Here is a 13,642-nt window from a genome sequence, read left to right as displayed (position 1 = left end):
CCCGGCATGCCGCTCTCTTCCGCGGAGGGCGGGGCCGGGGCACGCCGGGATGTGGGGTCCCTGTGCGCTCCGGGAGCTGCCGGCCCTGCCGCAGAGCCCCTGGCAACCCGCTGCTGTTCTTTTGCCGGCTCATGAGGACAGCGAACCGAGGTGGCGTGTATCTCTAGAGCGTCCGCGGTTTCCGCAAGGGGTGCCACGGCGAAGGCGCTGATGGGGACCGAAATGCCTTAGGATTCTATTGCACTTGTACGAAATGTCCTGGCACAAGTGCCCAGCGGGGTACAGGGCCCAGTACAGGCAGAGAGGCGGAGGCAGTGGGGAGCTCCTCCTGTTCCTTGGCCCAGGTTTATTCCTCAGCGCCAGGGTGCGGCAGGCACGGCCAGGGCACGCTGCTCTCCCAGGCTGTGCGGAGACTCGGCTGCTGCACCACAGTGAGGCCTGCAGAGCTGGGGCTGCGGGGCCCTCTGTCCCTGTGCCTGGGCACTGGGCTCGCGAGGTGGCACAGAGCAGCATTGTGCTGGCTGGGCACACCACACCCCCCCAGTTCCCTACACACCGAGGTCCACCCTTACCCTGGGCACTGATTACCAAACCTCATCATTCATTCTCTGACTGTGATCCCCCACCAGCACGCCCTGCATCGGGGCCATCCAGGCTCAGCCCACAAACCGCTCCCAATGCACTGCCCCCGACTCTGCCATTTACACTCTTTGCACACACCCCTCCACTCACCCCTCTCCTCAGCAGGCAGGCTGCAGCCATCCCCCAGGGCAGTGCCAGGAGAGCGTGGTCATTGCACAGGGCTCACATCCTGACAGGGAGCAGGGGAGTAGGCAAGGACTTTACAGTGCTGGACAGACTGGACATGCAATATCAGGTTTGGGGTACAGGACCCAGTTGGACTTTGGGCACAGCTGAAATTTAGGATCAGGTGGAGGTGCTGGTTGGATGAGGATGAGCCGTGCATTACACTGCTGTGTGCAGCTGTCGGGGTCACAAAGAGCTGTGGAAAGAGCTCACGCCTAGGGACCTGCACATACAGTGCCACCTCCTCCCTCCCACCCTGTATCCATCTTTGGGTGTTTCACCTTGGGACCAGGTGGAGGGAGATGTTCTTCTCCACAGAAATCTACTATTGGCTAGTGTAGTCACAAGAGCAATGCTTAGGGGGTATTTATAGGGTGAGCAGTACTGGGACTATCTGACTGTAGGTGAAAGGGTGTTCATTGTTTGGGAAACTGAGCTGAGTTGCACCTGGAGTGCCAGACCATTGGGATATACCTGGTGCCATGGGCGTCAAGGGGCCATAGGCACAACTGGGACACAGCAGGAAGGAGATGGATAGCTAGTTGTTCCTGAGCACAGTGCCAGCAGGGGAGTATAGCCAAAGTGACAGTCCTTTTGGGCTGGCCAAAGCAGTGAACCCTCCCCTAGTCTCCACAGGGTGATGATGGATTTTAGAAGTACCGACATCCTCAGCTGCAGTGGCACCAGGTGCCCCTGCCCTCCCATCACAGTCCTCAGGGCAACTGGGGATCCCCTAGGTAAATCCCATCTGGAAAGAAAACACCTGGAAAAGGCAAAGTTGGTTGAAGGTTTTTATATCTCAGTCTCGAGCAGGGAAATTAGTTTTGTGTAAGAGGGTGGAAGCTCAGGTTCAGTCCTCGAGGACTTCAGAAATGAGGAGCAAAGTGGCTCATGAGCTGCCTTGAGGGCAGAGCCTGTTTTCACATGAGCCCCCAGATGACAGGATCAGGCCACAGTGTGCTATGCAGGCATGTCTGTCTGGTTTGGCCTTATTGCTGGCTGCAGCTCCCCAGAGCTGAGTTTGGGGAGCAGATGTGTCCCTTCCCCCAGGGCAGCAGTCCCCTCCTCAGTGGCACAGCTGCCCTCCTCCTCTTCCTCACTCCTCGGGCAGAGGAAGCAGCACAGAAAGGCTTTGCAGGAAGATGGCAGCAGCCTCCTTAGCCCAGTGGGAGGCCTATATGCTTGGCTGGCTTCCCCACTCTCTCCATGGAAGTGATAGTCAGCAGCTCTGGCTTTCCATGGCTGCTCAGAAAGCAGTCCTCGTTCCTCCAGTGTTCCTGCAAGCAGAGAGGTATACAGTCAAATGGGAGCCCCTTCCTCCTAGGTGCATCTTCCTAGCCCACACCAGCCCCAGCACCCTCAGTAGGACTGCCTAGAGGCAGAGTTGGTGGTTTTCCCCATGGACATATCCAGTCCTCAGAGCAGGGTATATGCAGAGCACCTAGAGCAGACTCTCACCTGAGACCGTGTGGTCCAGAAAAAATGACAAGAAGCCAGTTAAGAAGACAGGGGCCATAAGCACGGAGAGGAAGAGGAGGTCCAGTGGCACCCAGCCTGCAGGGACAGTGCCAGAATCAGCCAGGGGGTCCCAGCCCAGCCAGGGGAAAGGGGTACGAGCAGCTATGGCAGAATCAGTGATTGAAGAGGTAGCTGCCTGCTACCATGAGCTGACCCAGCCTTGCAGAACACTGGAGATGTGCAGTCACCATGCCATGGGACTCAAGGCTTTGCCTTGGCTGGGGAATGTCCCTCATACCTGTGGCCAGGGGAGCCAGAGCCGTGCTGAACCACCGCGGTACCAACAGTGCCATGAACATGGCAAAGCCAACAATGAAGATGTTCCTCCCTGAGTCAATGTCTGTGTACTGGAAGTAGGAGATCCCCGTGCCCACGGCCACGGCGTAGGTTACACAAAGCACCCCTCCTGCGAGGGGCAGGAGTCAGGCAGTGCCAGGCAGGCTGCAGGTGCCACAGCAAGGGGCAGGGCAGAGTACCCACCGTGAACAGCCAGCGGGATGTGGGTGAGCAGCCCTGCCAGCCTCGGGGACATGCCCAGCACCATGCACAGCAGGGCGCTTACTTGCACTGAGAGGCGAGAGCCAGCCTGGCAGGAAGAAGAGTGCGAAAGTGAGGAGGGGTAGCATCACTCACTGCTCTGTCTCCTGCCCCGTTCTGATACGCACACCTGCCTTTCCCAGTGCTGGTTACAGCCTGGCAATTTCAAGACCCTGCTCGACTGCCTCCCCATCCCTTGCCAATCCATTTCCCCCTACTTTGGCATACCTGTGTGAGGCCAGTAGCACAGGTGTTTGCAATGCTGGAGGCTGTGCCCCCTGGGGTGCCCAGCAGTCCCGCCAGGAGGCTGCCCAACCCTTCTGTGCAAAGCCCCCGGTTACAGGCATGAGGGGGTAGCTGGGGGACTCGCAGCAGCCTCCTACACAGCACATAGCAGCCCACAGAGTTCATGCTGCAGCTGATGGCCATGGCGATGCCCACTGCCAGCGCTCGGGGGGTGAGCAGCGGCCACCTCCACTCTCCTGCAGTGGAGGGAAAAGGGACAGGTGATAGAAGTCCTGTCCAAACGTGGATGGCTGCACTCAGCCCTGCTGCCCTCTACCTGCATAAGGGATGTGGATCCAAGGGGCATTGAAGGTGCTGTTGGCCCAGGACAACTGTGCCATGGTCACATCTAGCAATTCCCATGGAATGTGGAAGTAGCTGAGGATGGCACAGACAATGCAGACACCAGCAAATGGGAGCAGTACCTGCAAGGCAAAAGGGGACCCTCAGCAGGGGACCCTCCTCCGTTGCCTGCCCTGGCCAGCACCGCATCTTTGTCCTGTCACCTCTCCCAAGGAGTCATGCCACATCTCCCTTTACCCCTGCAGGAAGCATCCCAAGCTGTTCTGCTCCAACACACCGGGTCTCCAGTGCTTCCCCAGAGGCATCCATATTCTGGGAGCTGCACCAGAGCTTTTTGTCCCTGCGTGTGCTCCAGGTCTTATCCAACCCCACACCAAAGAGCCAGGCTTGGAGGGAGAAGCCTGGTGACAGTGAAGACAGCAGACAAACCACAGTACCGAGAATGTGCGCAGGGTGGGAGCTGAATAATCTGTGGAGCCCTCCCAGGCGTGGGGCCAGGCACAGAAGGGCAGGCGGCAGGACTGCAGGTGTTGGGAGAAGGTGACAGCAAGGAGCACGAGCCTAGGAGAGTGAGCACAGGTCACCACACAGCATCACAGTCAGTGATGGGGCCCCAAATGTGCACCATGCACTGCGGGGGTGCCCTATCCCTGTCCTGCTGGTGAAAGAAAGCCCCAGGAGCCACCCACCAGTACAGTCCCTGGGCTCACATACAGCAGCGCTACACCCCAGTTAGTGGAGCAGAAGAAAGCAGCTTCCTTGTATGCAGACAGCCCGATGATGGAGAGGCTGGGAGCCAGGACCATGGGCCCGCAGTGCCGCACTGCCCACCCGCACACGCCAGACACTCCCAGCACCAACTGAATCAGCCCAGAGATCAGCACTGCTCCAGAGACCTGAAAGAGGAAAGGATAGGATGGGCCTGTGGGGCTGGATACATGGAAAGCAGTCCAGCACCTTCCCTTGGCCACATTCCCATTGCCCCAGCAGCTGGGAACAAGCTCTTGTTTCACGTGCTCTGCTCACCATAAGCACAGAGAAACATATACATGGACATGCAACATGATCCCCATTGCCTTTGTGTCTCTCTTCATGGCAAATCCCAGGAAAAGAGACTGTGGGTACAGGGATATGGGTGACAAGAGGAAAGCTGATGGAGCAGGATAGAGACTCCCATTCCAGCACAGGAGCACTCACCTCTTGCAGTGAGTCAGCCCAGCTCCCTGTATCTCTGCAATGAGGTACAAGGCATGTACTGGCCATGGCTGTGCCTGGAAGGGAATTTTGGAAGGGTCTGATATATGTAGATCCTGGGCTCCTGGAGCTGTGTCCAAGAGGATGCAGTAGGGAGGCTGCTGACTGCAGAACAAGTGTGCCAGCATCCCCATTCCCATAAGCCCCGGCCCTGAGGAAATGATCAAATATATTGCAAGTGCACTTAGAAGTGAGTGCTGTGCACCATCACCAGAAGGGCCAGCAGGCAGGACCCCTTGCTACTCCTCACCCCTACTCCACTCACTAGGCACCTCATCATTCCCATTCCCCTGGCACCAGCATGGCCCAAGGGACACAGGTTCCAGGGCTGTGCTTACCATTCCTGTCTGTGCTGGCACTGGGGGACAGGTGGGAGCTCAGCACCATGGCAGGGACCAAGTACTCAAAGGATGGGATTTGAACCAGTGGCAACCTGAGGAAGGGGACAACGGCACATTAGGGAGAAAGGACAGTGAAGAGAAAAGGGCTGCTCCAAAAGCCCAGGCTGCCAGAGGAACAGGGGTGGGAAGAGAAACAGTTAAAAATGGGGCAGGAGGTTGCCCCATATTGTACATGTGTCCTAGTAAGTCCCTAGTGACAGCACATGGAATGAATGCAGAGGTCAGAGGCTTTGCTGAGTCCCATACCTAGCCTGTGTGGGCAGCACAGGCATCAGATGGTCTGAAGGAGCTGTGTATGATGTTGGAGCAATGCAGTGAGGAGCTAGAGGGAAAGCACAGCAGTTTTCGTAGACGTGTGTGTGAGAGGGAGGGGCCATCTGTAACAACTATGCAGAGATGCAGTGCAAAAAGGTTTTCCTTGTGCCCCTTCCCACTTAGAGCAAAGCTCATCTTCCTACATCCTAGGAGGAGATGAACATGCCCTGCCATAGCATCACCCTCCTCCTGGTGACAGCTGCTCCCCCTTCACGCCCCTTGCTCACCGGCTCCCCAGGGTGGTCTGCAGCGCTGTGGAGATGCCGCAGGCAAAGAGGCTTTGTGCCAGCAGCTTGCTGGTGGTCTGGGCATGAGGCGGCTCCTGGGGCAGGGTGGGCAGCAGGAGGAGGTGGAAGATGCAGAGCAAGGAGCTCTGCACAGCCAGGTGCTGTGCAGGGAAGAGATGGAGCAGTCACAACTCCTTGCAACATCCAGAGCTGCAGTTCTCCATGCCCAGTCCCCCTGAGAGGGTGGATGATGACTGACAGCACCTGGGCAGTACTCCACTACTGCCCACTTCCCTCCCAGCACACAATGACCAGAGCCCTACACACCCTTTGCCTGGCAGGATGCAGCCCCTGCCCTGCAATCTGAGATGATCCCAGCCCTCTCTTCATCATCCCATCTCTCTGGCTGCTCACCATGGTCCCCCCTTACCTGAAGAGCTAAGCACCAGCTCACTATCCAGGAGCATATCTTCTGGGAGGAGCAGGATGTGAGCATGGGGCTCCCAGCTCCAGGTGCTCTGCCACGGCCCCCATTCATGCTGCTGCCTTCCCCACACTGCTCCCGGTTTTCAGTGCAGAGGGTGAGCAGGCTCTCACCCCCAAGAGCTCCTTACAAATCCTCACATGGCTGAACTTCCACCTTCTGCAGGAGCTGCCCCAGGGTTAGCCATTAACTTGAGTTGGTGAGTAACCTGCCCCTGTGGTCAGGAATGCAAGTGTCACCCTGGTTTGTCACCACAAGGGCCAGGTGACAGGCAGCCAGCCACAAGCAGGCCATCAGACACCATTACTGTGCCAACTACCCACAGTCTGGGTCCCATCACTGCCTCTGTGGGCATGCACTGGGTAAACCACAGCCCTGACACCTCTTCTCCCATGTGCTCAAGACTATACCCACCAACAGCATCCTCCAACTTCAGTATGCCCTGCTCATGCTGGTTCCTCCCCAGCATAGCATCTGCTGCCCTCCTGGTCCAGCCTGGTCTCTAATGGAGTCTATCATATCCCTCATTCTCCTAAGAGAGTACTGAATCCTGCCACTGGACAAGGATGCCAGGGACAAAACCTGCCTACTTGGCTGGAAAGGATCCCAAAGGCACACAAAGGATGCTTGTGTTTTTGTCACGGGGCAGAGGTGGTTGTGACCTGATTGAGCCCTTGCTGCTCAACGCTCACTCATTAATAGGTAAGACTTTGGAGAGCAAAGAGCAGTGGAGAACATGCATTCCCCACATTCCCAAAGATGGGGATCCTCCTCTCTTCTGCTGTCCTTGCCTGCACCAGACCTGATATCCCTCCTGTCAGGAGAGACTGCAGGACCTTGCAGGTCTCCTGTGCTCACTGGCAGCACCTAGGATGTGTCTTGGACAGCAGCTCTAGGAGCAGGAACACCTGCATGGATGCAGCTCTGCTCTGGGGCAGGCTGCCAGTATGGAGCAGCTCAGCAGGACAAAGCAGGCACACAGCAAGAACTACTTTTATTGGAAGAGATTTGCATCTACAAAAGAGTGAAAAACAGGTGTAAAATCCACAGTAAAAAGAAGGGGCATGATGAGCTGGGCTGGTCAGCAAGACAAAGTGCCTTCTTCCCACTCTGAGGAGCAGTCAGGCACTGTTTTCTCACAGACACAGACAGCTGGGGTTTGGGATGGGGTCACAGAGCACCTCAGATTCAAAACACCCAACACAATCAGGATAAGGAAGTTCAGCCCTAACCACACCTCATCCCCACCAAGCCCAGTGGAGCACAGCCACATCAGGGGACCTGCTTGGTGTCACTCTTGCAAGTTGCAAGAAGTGGCCTAACAGCCCCCAAATGTAAGTACTGCTATGACCACCTAGCTCACTCCTATCTCCTTCAACCTGTCCCCTACCCCAGGCACCCCACCTTCTCATTGGGGTCATTGCCTTAGCCCCTCGACCCTGCACACACAGTCCCAGCCTCCAACATCCCATATACCAGCTCTGCCCAACACCACTCACTACAGGAAGAGGTACAATACCCCCTTTGCACAAGCACCCCAGCCCAAAGGCAACCCATATTTACCCTCCAGGTATTAAGTTCCCACCCCAGCAAGCCAGCTCTATCCCAACCTGTCCCAGCAGCCCCTAAGTTAAGAACATCCCCGCCCTAGGTGGGGGGACACAAGTGCTGGTTTGAAAGTAATGCAGGGGCCTTCAGCCCCATGCAGTTCCAGGGATCAGGGGTCCCAGAAGTGCAAGGAAGTGAGTTGTGCCACACTAAAAGGGAAAGGGATAGGGGCTGCTGTCCTATACTCCTAGCTGGGAAAAATGAAGCTCTTGATTCTACTGAGATCCATAGCAGTATGCAAGAAGCACTGCTTCAGCCCCAGGGGGTCCAGCCAGTCCTCACGATTGGGGTCTGCATCCCATGTGGGGCCCGCAGTGGCTGAGCAGGCGTGGCAGTGGAGCACTGAAGGAGCCGGGAGCACGGCAAGTCCGAAGGGGCCAGGCTGGCTGGGGGCTGCACTGGGGGCGGTACGGTTGGATCTCTCACAGGCAGTGGGCACTTTCCGGAAAGGACCTTGTGGGAGGCTCCTGTGTTGGGCTAGATCAGGTGCCTTTGGGTAGGACAGAGCTGTCATCACACTGCCCCACAGGTAGAGTGCAGTCGCTGTGACACCTCCACGACGCGGCTCCTTGGTCCGTGGCTCCTTGGTTGTCTCATTCTCCTCCAGGCAACAGGTGCAGCTGGCTGAGGAGACACTGGGCAGCTCGGGCTGGGGTTGGCCAGGGGCTGGGGCTGGCTGGACATCCAGCTGGCATCTCCCCTCTTCAGGGAACAGCGCAGGCCGGGGGGCTGTAGCGCTGACACTCCTCATGCACACAGACCGGTGCACTACAGTGATGGAGGCGAAGATGGCTGCGAAGCCCGTCAGGTACACCACGCCCAGGAGGCAGGCCAGCTAAGGAGAAGCCAAATGTTAGCCCAGACACCCCCAGCAGCAGCACCTCCCACCAGCCATGATGCAGCATGGCCACGATCAGCCCAGCAGCTGCGACAGGAAAACGCATCACCAGCTCCAGGGCTGGATGCTGAGAACAGGCAGCCACACTGCTAATGGGGGGCAGCACAGAGCCTGCCCAAAGCTGGGCTAAATATCACAAACCAAAATGTCCCAGCTAAAAGCCAACAGTTTTTCTTCAAAACCCTAGCTGGTACCCAGCTGCCACCATGTCCCTGCACCATGACTTGTGGGGCTGTGGTCCAGCACAGGACACACTACCCAGCACCAGGCTGCAGTGCCTCAGGCAGTGCAGCTGCAAATCAGCATCTTCTGACAGCTTCCTTTTTCAACAGGGAATAAACCAAGGTCCTGCTCTAAATCTATGGCCTGCTGGGTCCCATGTTCTCACAATTAACTGTTCTCCTATGCCCTTACCTTCACCACTTGCTGGTAGAACTGGCCCAGCACATGCTGCCACATGGACTGCTCCATGAGGACACACAGATCTGTGTAGGTGAACCAACCACGCCACATGCCCTGTTTTTCAGCCACACTGCAAGAAAAAAAAAAAAAAGAGAATGGGGGACATGATACAGACCTTCCCCATAAAAGGAGCTTCAGCCCAGGCAGGATTGGAGAAGACCCTGCTTAAGCTCTGTAGAAGGGAGCTGCAGGGCCTAGCTAAGGCTCACAGGTGTCCTAACCTCTTACTTCACTGCAGAAGGGCTATCTCCAAGCAGAGGCATAGCCAGGCTGCAACACAGACAAAGGGATCACCCCCACCCTAGACACCTACCGTCCTTCCAGCCAACTCAGCACTTCAAACAGCTCCCGAGGATCTGTGTAGAGACTCCAGTCCTGCCGAGACAGCAGTTAAAAGTCAGTGCAGTCAGGACAGGTCACCTAGCACCCAGCCACATCTTTCTCTGTCCCTTCATGGGAGCATGTGGGGGAAAACCAGAAATCCAGACTCCCCTCAATGTGTCTTTTCCCCTGCTCTGTGAAACAGTTGGCAGCAGTGACAGTTTGACTTACAATGGCCCTCAGGAAGTTCATTTCCAGTGTGTTCATAGTCTGGACGTCCACCTTTCCTGCTGCTCCCCACTCGTCGTTGAACACCTCCTCCTCCTCACCCTCATCATACAGGTACTTACTTGCAACCATCTAAAAATAGCACAAAGGACAGGATCTCAGCCTCCACTGCACTCCTAAAGACTTCCCTCCAGCCCAGCTACCCCTCTGCCAACCACTCACCATGGAGATCAGGAAGAGGTCTGAGGATGAGATCTGCTGGAGGTATTCAGGGTTCCGGTGCCGGAGTCTCTCAATGTAAACCAGTGCCAACATCATGGAGCAGGGCGAGATGCAAGCTTCCCTGCAGGACAGGACAAGAACCAATGCTACAAATGCCCCAGGCACAACTTAGCTGCTCCCTCCCCATACAGACAGTAGGAAGGTTTAGCAAATTACTAGATAGGTCACAGCCTTGCCAGCTCCGTGCCAGTTGTCCTGAGCTGCAACAACAGAAAGTGCAGGGTGGAGAGCAGAAAGTCCTGGTTTCTGTTCCCAGGCATAGTCAACTCCAAACTGGGCAAGGCATGCTGCCAGGACTCAGCTGCCAAGAGGAGACTCCAAGTTCAAACCTGGTTACCCAGGGAGCCGCAGATCCAGCCAGTACAGACTCCCAGTAACAAGAGCACATATGCACCCCAAAGAGCAGGATAAACTTAAAAGTCAGCTGCATCAGGAAGTCACTATGCCTGCTGTCTGTGCCTCCAGCTTCTCCTTAACACTAATCAGGCTTAGGCACAAAGCCAGTGGCTGGCCCAGGGGACAGAAGTGAGTCACAGGTAAGACCAGAGCTCCAAGTTCTGACACAGGACATGAAGGGACAGGTTTTACTTCTTACCGAGATACGTGAGACACATATTTCTTCTGGAGTCTGCGGATAGGACTGGGAGCCACTTTCTGCAGCAACTCCACAGCAATATCTAGGACAGAAAAGCACCAAAAGAGTTAGTTCCAAGTGGCCCAGTCCATGCCCACCCTTCCCCTTCTCCCTACAAGCCCATGAGGTCTTGGTGTTTGCTCAGCCCTTCAAGTTTAATTTAAACTATGAGGCCTTATCAGAGGTCAAGGACAAGAGAGGAACAAACAAAAATGCAGGGCAGGCAGATCACAGCAGGAAGAGGATGTGAGTGACCAAGGCCCTGCGGCAGTGCCAGATCAGCAAGTCTGTGTCACGGGGAACCACCAGCAGCCAGCTGCAGAGAAACACCCTGGCCTCACTCTGCAGGACCTCAGACAGCCCTTCTGGAGGCCGCCTTGCTTCTTGGACCTGATGTCACACCAGATTTTCATGGTCCTTTGCTCCCCTCCAGCCAGCAGCATCTTCCCCCTCCAGATCTCATCAGCACAGATCCAGCTTCCCCTACACCACAGCCCCAGCACTCCTGAGATGTAGTACAAGATACCCATGTGAGCAGGAGCCTGAAGGCACCAACAGGTATCAAAACAATGATACAGTGTAACTGCAGCTCAGCCAGATTTCCTTGCACTCAAGGACATGCCTCAGCATTCAACCACTGAAAAGGCCAGACACTGACATACACTGGATATGGCTCCAGCAGCTCTGATCTCACTTCCCTACACAATAGGACCAGCTGGGAGCATCCCAAGCACACTACAGTATGATGCTAGGCACAAAGTGCTTTAGTCAGGAAACTTCAACTCCCTTTTGTTTCTGAGCCCTTGGCTGACAGAGTTGAGAGCAGAGTTCATCCCAGCAGCCTTGCATTGCCAGCTACCAGGAGAAGCATCATCGAATCCCTCCTTTCTGCATCTCTCCAGCAACTAGGAGAATGGCTGCACTAACACAAGTGATTTGCCTAAAGAGCAGCCACCAAGATCAGAAAACATTGCTCTGAGGAACTTCCCTACACCATTAAGGCCACACCACTACTATGATGTACAGCCAGGCAGACACAGCTCCAGCCACCCAGTGGCTGCTCCCAGCCTCTCCCTCTGCTGCTGCTCTCTCTGCCCTTCCTGGCCACCACTGTACCACTACAGAGGCAGCACCAACATCCCAAGTGATCCCTATAGGTTCTGTCCTGATATGAAACCAAATTCTTCAGCCCACAAATCCAATTCACAACAGTGCTCTGCCATAGAAGGAATGGAGAGCAGCTGATCAGTTTCCTCATCTCACAGCAAGCACACTTAGTGTGGTTATTGTACTTCTGTTTCCAAAGGAACAAATGCACATTTCAACTTCTCTCTTCAGGCAGCCCCATCTGCCTTCTGCAACCAACTCCCAACACCACAGACCTTTTCCTGCCATGCTGCTCTCCCAACAAGCCTCTATCTTGCTTGAGAACAGTGCCATAAACAAGCCAGGTAGCAATAACACAGCTGTACCAAGACAGATGTCATAGTCCTGGCCCCCATTTTTTGAAAGCAGCTGGTGAAGGAAGGCTGTAAAAGCAGATCAGCCCATGGACACATTCTCCATGCACCACTCTTGCCCCCAGCGGCTGAAGCCATGGCATTTCCTGAGTGCAAGGCAATCCTTAGTGTTAACAGCCCCCAAGAGTTTTCCTGCATGACTGTAGCCTTTGAACTTTCATCCACAGAACAGTCCAGTTTTCCACCCCGGTGTAATGTCAGCCTCGAACCTCCCTCACACCACTTGTGTTGGAACTCGTGACTCCCAGCAGCGCCCAGGCAGCTGGCTGCTCTCCCTGGCACCTGTCTGCCCTGGCACCACACGCTCAGCATCCTCCTCCTCACCAAGGCACATCACACACAGCCTCCTGGCAACTTCTGTCCGTTTCCCTAGCAAGCACCTAATGGAAATGCTGAGACAACCACACAGTGAAGGCTCTCTAGCAAACCACTGCTTGCCCTTTTCCACTCCTCTCCACTATCATCTGAACCAGCTCCTCAGCCTTAACCCAGCTATGTCCTTCTGCTCCCCAAAACACTGCTGAATCGACAGGAAGAAAATGCAGTCCAGATAAACACAGCAAGATCTTGTCACCTTGGTGCTCACAACTTGAAGTTGAACAAAGCCTTGAATGTTTTGTAGAGCGCAAGCAATTACCTAAGACAGCTCTCATCAGGAAAAGTTCACAACCTGCTCTGCCAAGGAACCCACAAGCAATCTAAAGGACTTTATACAGCAGTGAGATGTCAAAACTGCAGCAACGGGCCAGACGGGGCAACAAAACAGGGAACAGAAACCATGAGGCCCTGGCATTCTGCCCTGGTGTATTGCACTGAGCAGGAAAGGCTGGGCAGGGGTGGGATTTGGCGCTGGGAAGGAAGCAGGTGACCTATCTCGGTCTCAGCCCCTTGGGCTACTTCCAAGCCCCTTGACTCAGCGTTCCCATCTGGGGACAATCAGCAACCTACCTGCCACGGGGCTGGAGAGATTATCCAGGCTGCAGTCTTTGTCCCAGCCATAATAGAGTCGCTTCCGCACTCTCTCGCTCAGCTGCTGGTGCCTGGGCAGGAACTGAAGGCAGACAGGAGAACGTGAGGAAGGCCCAGAGCACTCCTCATACCGTGCTTTGCACCCCAGCCCAGCCCAGGGCTACAGCGGGCCGGGGCGTGCGGCCACACGGGGCTCCCCAGGAGCGGGGATAGGGCCTGCTGTCACCCTGAGGGCCTACTAAGGGCGGGCTGGGCCGCGGATACTCACCGTGAACTCCTGGAACCCACTGAGGGAGAAGGTGCCCTCCTCGTCCAGCAGCAGCTCGTCCAGCTCCATCCTGCCCGCTCGTAGGGCGGGGGCTGACAGCTCCCCTTCGGCAATACTGGGCCGGTCCGCTCCGAGGCCGAGGCCCGGCGCAGTGTCGGGAGCGGAGCCCTCACAGCCGCTCCCAGCCCGGCCGCCGCCGCCCGCTCTTCCGCCCTTCCTGTTCCGGCGCGGGGGCGCGGCCGGTGCCCGCCCCTCCCGCCGCCGGGCGCACGCGCGGCCGGTGTCACCCGGTCCTGTCCCCCCCCGCCTCATCCGTCCCCG

General features: G+C 56.2%; 2 protein-coding genes across 2 annotated transcripts; both read right to left on the bottom strand.

Annotated features, from left to right (window-relative positions):
- Positions 1-1,585: 1,585 nt before the first annotated feature.
- SLC23A3 (solute carrier family 23 member 3) lies at positions 1,586-6,316 on the bottom strand. Its single transcript, XM_083864935.1, has 12 exons — positions 6,078-6,316; positions 5,648-5,808; positions 5,043-5,137; positions 4,648-4,721; positions 4,165-4,346; positions 3,888-4,011; positions 3,425-3,572; positions 3,091-3,344; positions 2,806-2,911; positions 2,564-2,731; positions 2,266-2,361; positions 1,586-2,084 (listed from the first exon to the last, which is right to left on the bottom strand). Exons 1-12 carry the CDS (start codon positions 6,183-6,185, stop codon positions 1,768-1,770), a joined length of 1,833 nt encoding a protein of 610 aa, XP_083721061.1. The 5' UTR covers positions 6,186-6,316; the 3' UTR covers positions 1,586-1,767.
- Positions 6,317-7,105: 789 nt separating this feature from the next.
- On the bottom strand, positions 7,106-13,529 carry CNPPD1 (cyclin Pas1/PHO80 domain containing 1). The gene is made up of 8 exons (XM_083864936.1): positions 13,322-13,529; positions 13,033-13,135; positions 10,526-10,607; positions 9,871-9,991; positions 9,652-9,780; positions 9,413-9,474; positions 9,052-9,169; positions 7,106-8,574 (listed from the first exon to the last, which is right to left on the bottom strand). The coding sequence occupies exons 1-8, from the start codon at positions 13,388-13,390 to the stop codon at positions 7,927-7,929; spliced, it is 1,332 nt and encodes a 443-aa protein (XP_083721062.1). The 5' UTR covers positions 13,391-13,529; the 3' UTR covers positions 7,106-7,926.
- Positions 13,530-13,642: the final 113 nt, after the last annotated feature.

This window comes from Zosterops lateralis (genome assembly GCF_965231275.1).
Source record: "Zosterops lateralis genome assembly, chromosome: 7".
Classification (NCBI taxonomy): domain Eukaryota; kingdom Metazoa; phylum Chordata; class Aves; order Passeriformes; family Zosteropidae; genus Zosterops; species Zosterops lateralis.
Note: the sequence above shows the minus strand (reverse complement) of the source record. Positions and strands in the feature narration are given on the sequence as shown.

Bases quoted from the DNA above. Each gene is read 5' to 3' on its own strand.
- CNPPD1 (XM_083864936.1), bottom strand. From the start codon at position 13,390: ATGGAGCTGGACGAGCTGCTGCTGGACGAGGAGGGCACCTTCTCCCTC. The intron at 13,136-13,321 runs GTGAGTATCCGC...GTCTGCCTTCAG, and splicing joins GTGGGTTCCAGGAGTTCACG to TTCCTGCCCAGGCACCAGCA. The intron at 9,475-9,651 runs GTAAGTCAAACT...CTGTCTCGGCAG, and splicing joins TGAACTTCCTGAGGGCCATT to GACTGGAGTCTCTACACAGA.
- SLC23A3 (XM_083864935.1), bottom strand. From the start codon at position 6,185: ATGAATGGGGGCCGTGGCAGAGCACCTGGAGCTGGGAGCCCCATGCTC. The intron at 4,722-5,042 runs GTAAGCACAGCC...ATTCCCTTCCAG, and splicing joins TGCCAGCACAGACAGGAATG to GCACAGCCATGGCCAGTACA. The intron at 2,912-3,090 runs GTATGCCAAAGT...TCTTCCTGCCAG, and splicing joins GTGCTACTGGCCTCACACAG to GCTGGCTCTCGCCTCTCAGT.